General features: G+C 46.2%; 1 protein-coding gene across 1 annotated transcript; it reads left to right on the forward strand.

Moving 5' to 3' along the window:
- The first annotated feature begins 3,467 nt into the window (after window positions 1-3,467).
- Window positions 3,468-5,063, forward strand: LOC110140035 (torsin-1A-interacting protein 2-like). The gene has a single exon (XM_020898294.2). The coding sequence runs from the start codon at window positions 4,250-4,252 to the stop codon at window positions 4,643-4,645; it is 396 nt and encodes a 131-aa protein (XP_020753953.2). The 5' UTR covers window positions 3,468-4,249; the 3' UTR covers window positions 4,646-5,063.
- Window positions 5,064-5,284: the final 221 nt, after the last annotated feature.

Genomic DNA, 5,284 nt, shown 5'->3' on the forward strand with positions numbered 1-5,284 from the left:
CCCAGGGCCCCACAGAGGGCAGGGCTCAGAAACATCAAAGGAGCGGCAGGTGTTGGGCTGCGTTCAACCCTGACAAAGATCGCAGAATCAGCAACAGTGTTCTTTCCCTGAGTTAAGCTTCTGGGAGGGAGAGGGGCCAAATCCAGACCTTTATCAGCCCTGAACCCTAAGGGTGAAGAATGAGAGAGTTAGCACCACCCTTTGGATGATCTTTTCCAGCTGTCAGGATCCCCTGCGCCTATCTTTTGTGTGGGTGTGATCAAGCTTGGCTGATGCATTAAGTGTAAGCTTTATCTATGTATTACATGACCCAGTGCTGGGAGACGGGGCTGGGACAGGGCATTAGGGGCAGAACACCTGCCAGACAGCAGTCAGGCCCGCCCGCCACCCTCTGGCACTTTCTGCCCCTCGGAGAGCCAGGACTGCTCTTCCAGGGCCTCAACTTGGCAGAACCCTCCCGATCGTGGCTGGTTTCCCCTGGTTGCAGACCACTCACCAGTTCTAGGATGCCCCGGGCCAGAAGCCCAGGAGTTTTAAGCTGGGTTATAAAAAGGGTAGAGGTGAAGGAGCACCCATTCAGGGAGCCCAGAGGTACAGCTCAGACACCCCTCCTCCCAGGTGACTGTGGGGCTCCTGAAGCCCCTGGTTCTACTGCTGGGCCAGCTGACTCCTGGTTTGACGTCAGGCTGGGTGTGGGCTCCATCCCTGGCCACCCAGCACAGGCCCCTTCTGGGCTTGGCAAAATAAACACAGTCAGCAACACCTGGCCACACAAGGCCAGAACCCCCTGGCCTCAGACCTCCAGGGCTCCCCATGCCCACATCTCACTCAATTCAATGTCTGAAGCCAGGTCAGGCCAGGACACTGGCAAAGTGGTGTAAACCAGGGAGGATCAGAAACACCTTGAAGATCAGAGGGTCCATCCCTCTGCCACGTGGTCACCAGCCAGGGACACAACCCCATCCGTATCCCAGATAATGCTGCCCAGGTGACATCATCTAGAGGAATAACGTAAACTAATGCAGAAGAGCAAGTTTCTGGGATGGATGAAAGGTGTTTTGCTTTTCTTTCTATTGATATTCTGCAGATGGTAGCTTATTGGAAAGATTGGATCTATCCTCTATGAAATTTAAAAAGCTGAATTGTGCTGTGGATCAACTCAAATCTTGCGGCAAATGGAGAAAGTGTTTCGATAAAGTTAACTATTACAGGCATTGGAGAAAGTGAAGTTTGAGTGTGTCTTCAAGCTGGAGGGGCCACCCACCACTCAATCTTGATAGTGCCTCTAGAGTTGAGCAGCCTGACCATTCCCTTGATAAGAACAAAAGAGACTCCCCTTATTATTAAGACTGCAATAATCATATCCAATTTACAATGGCATCAATTTACTGTTAAAACAATTTATAAGTTATGCTAATATTAATATAACAAAGATAGATGCTGGGGGGAAAAAAAGCCAGAAAAAAAAGAATTCTAGGTTCATACAGGCCTCCGAGGGAACCAAGGGTGTTTTGAGGACACTTCTGAGGCTGGCGTCCAGAGCAGCATACTTTCACATCTGTTGTTAAGTGGACTTGAGCCATGACATAGAGATATTCTGAGTTCTCTTTGTTTGGTCGTTTTAGCAACAAGTTGTCTTTCTGTGGCCACACGTCAGGGCCCAGAGGACCTGTGCTCAGTATGATCCTTCAGGTGGCCATAGCTCTGAGGGCAGCTGTGTGTGGTCGTAGCCCTGCTGGAAGGCTGGAGGGGGTCCCACTGACCAGAGCCGAAACAGCCCCCACATCCAACCCTCTCCCTGGAGGGTGTCATCCTGGACTCATTCAGGTGTCTGGTGGGACTTTCGAGTGACATGTTTCGTGTCTCATGGGATGGCGAGGTCGCTCCCACAGCCTCCTAGGTTTGTTTTGGGAAGGCCGCTGGGGATCATGCAGTCTTTCTTTCCCCTGAAATCTGGGGGCTCTCACTCAGCGGTAGCTGCTCCTCCCTCCCATATTCTCTTGCCTTAGAGGGTGCTGGTTTTATTTGTTGACATGAAATAAAGACTGCCGTCAGAGAACTACAGTTCAAGGTCTGCAACCAGAACAGCCGTGTGCAAGCCCCCACATATCAGGGGAAGGAGAGTGTTTTTCTAGAAGGAAAAGGAAGGTGGGAGGGCTCTAGTAAGCAAGGAGTCCATGGCTTTTCATTGGCTGAGTCCTCACCAGGAAAGAAGAGCAGTCTTTCTTCTTCCTCTTCAGTCTGCTATGGTTGCACGGCCAGAGAGCTCTCCCTTCTGGTCTCCGAACTCTATTAATTGAAATGTCTATTTATTAATTTTTTTACATATTCCGTTGCCACCCCTTCTCTACCCTGATCTGCCCCAGGGGCTGACAGATAACTGACTGAGCCACTCATGTGTCCCTGCTTCATGGCTTCTACTTGCTTTGGGATGGCACTCACAGAAGATAGCAAGGCAGGAGGAGAGAAAGGACTAGGTATTCACCCCCTTTTTTACACACACATCCACATACACCCTCTTTTGCAGGTGACACAGTTCCCTCCCCTGGTCCCTTCAGCTTAGAACTACTCATACTTCCTCTGATGTTAGTTCTACGGGCTTAAAAAATTTTTTTTTCATTAGAGTATGGTTGATTTGCAATGTTGTGTTAGTTCAGGTGTACAACGAAGTGAATCAGTTATACATTTACAAGTATCTATTCTTTTTCAGGTTCTTTTCCCATTTAGGTTATTATAGACTATCGAGTAGAGTTCCCTGTGCTATCCAGGAGGTCCTGTTGCTTATCTGTTTTATATATAGTAGTTTGTATGGTTCTAGGTGCCTTGACATCCCTTTGGCTTCCTTGATTCCATCCACACCGCTGACCAGTCCTTTAATTCTTTTCTGTTAAACCTTTGTGAATTCCAGCCAGGAAGGCTGCCGCAGAGAGGCCTCACTGCTCTCCTAACACACTGGACACCTCAGGGCCTCCACAATGGTTCAGGAAAATCCCTGAGCTAAAGACTGGGTCTCAGTTGTTGGGCAGTGTTGATGCCATCTATTGCATTTCTCAGATTTTCCTTTCCCCCGGAACTCTGGTGTCTGATAATCTGAAAAGTTTTGGAAGCTGCTCTTTCTGCCTGGGCCTGTCTGCATACAGTGGTCACTGTCCCTCTAATTCTAAGAGCTTTCTAGTCACTAGATGTTTTGGCAAAATCATCATAATCTTTCCAGGAGACAAGACCACCAGATGTATTCCAAGACCCTGGATAGTTATGACACCACCTTGACCATCATCATCATTGCCATTACTTCAAAAACATGACTAGCATAGCACGGATGGTTTAATTTGCATCACATGCAGCAGAGGCTGGGGTAAACTACCAAGGGAATTTTAAACCTTGGGCTCCTGCAAACTGGAAGCTGAGAGTTTGCTCACCTTCCACCCGACTGAATTGTTCTAAACCCGGCTCCAGGGGCAGGGACAGGGCGACGTTCAGTACTGTGGCGTCCGAGGGGTGCAGCCCCGCGTTGTGAACCAGAAAGAACGCTCGAAGGGCTCTCCTGACGTTGACAGTCGACGGTTTAAGACCTCGCTAGACACTGTATGTGAAGCATTCCCAGAACTGTTCAACCAACTCAACAGCAGCTACTTCCCTGTGACTGGGTCCTGATTAAGGTCCTCCCAAGAAAGACTTCATTGGATCCACGCTCAAGAGGACACTGCCAAGTTTTCCTGACCCCTCTACATCACTATAAAGCACTAAGGCCTTAAGACTTGGTTACTTGTATTACAACGGCAAGAGTGCCAGCACCCACCAAAGACTCATTGGACTGTCAGCTTCTGTTTCACCAAACAGACATAATAACTTACCAGCAAAGCAGAGTAAGCCAAGTGCCTCTGCACATACCACCAGCTGATAACACACAAGAAAAAGTAACTTAGACTAGAACCCTGTCTTTTCTTAAGAAGCTGAGATTTAAAGGAGCTCTTGTGACATCTGTGCTGCTAGTAGTGACTGATAACATAGACTGGATCAGTCCCTGAGTTTGGAGACTGGCTACAAGTGAGTGAAAAATAGACAAAGAAATCTTGAAGAATTGCACGGAGGTGCAAGCCAAATTTTATCCTCTCCAAGTAATGGTGGTTGGACTGAGAAAGTGCTAAACCAAAACTGTAATAGGTCTGGTTACTTGGGTGTCTCTCTGTATTATCATTGTTGCCTCTTACTGTTACATTTGCTGTCTGTGTTGTCTCTCCAGATCCCAATGTTTTCAGATAATTCACATTGCCCTGACTGTGGGCAGCAGTGGTTCCCTAGTTTAGAACTAGGCCATTGGTTGTACCAAACTGAACTGGTTGAGAATGAATGTTACCAAGTCTTCTTAGACCGTATTAACAGAGCTGATTATTGCCCTGAATGTTACCCTGATAATCCTGCTAATAGAAGCTTTGTTCTTCCTTGGTCTTTCCCACTTGAGTGGGCTCCTCAAAATCTTACCAGGTGGACCTTTGAAAAAGCTTGCCACCCATTTCTTCTGGGTCCTCCACTGGTTAGAAAAAGAATACATGACTCTAGAGTTGCTGGTTTTAACCCTGCATTACAGTTAATCCTGACAAGGACAGACAAAACCTTAAACAAAAAACTTGGCCAAAGCAAGTAACTTCTTTAAACAGTCAAGATCATGGAGACTCTAGAGGGTTTTGTACTAGTAGCCCAAGGAAGATGGAAAAATGACTCCTTTCTATATCTGATCCAGACTGTCACTGCTTTGGGAAACTGCTTAAATTGTTGGATCTGCTTCCAGGGTCTATGCATCTCTCGTTCAGCATGAATTTAATTATTAGTCCAAGCCAGACTGTTCCTCTGGAACCTGACTAATCCATATTTCCTATGTTTTGGAATTAGCTTGCTCCTCCTAAAAGTCTCCACAGCCTAATCATTGACGTTATTATGACAAGGTAGTCCTGGAGGAGAAGCCTTATACTGTGTGTACTTTAATTCTAGTAATAACTTTTGTGGGAAAGCATCCTTTTAGTTGAATTCTAGATTATTCCAGTAAAACAATTAGACATTTAATAAGAATCTATATTCTCAATTCCACCTCTTAAATATTAATCAGTGGTAATTATATATATATATAAGATTTATTCATATCTAACCAAATATTCATCATTGGCTCTATTTGGTTTATTCTCAGTGGGCTTTGACCTTCCTTATTAACTGGTCACTGTCAGAGAAACCACATTCAATCAGGCAATACCTGTATAGGTTACAGAATAATATGCAGAAATGCCACTAT

The sequence above is a fragment of the Odocoileus virginianus genome, chromosome 2 (assembly GCF_023699985.2).
Source record: "Odocoileus virginianus isolate 20LAN1187 ecotype Illinois chromosome 2, Ovbor_1.2, whole genome shotgun sequence".
Classification (NCBI taxonomy): domain Eukaryota; kingdom Metazoa; phylum Chordata; class Mammalia; order Artiodactyla; family Cervidae; genus Odocoileus; species Odocoileus virginianus.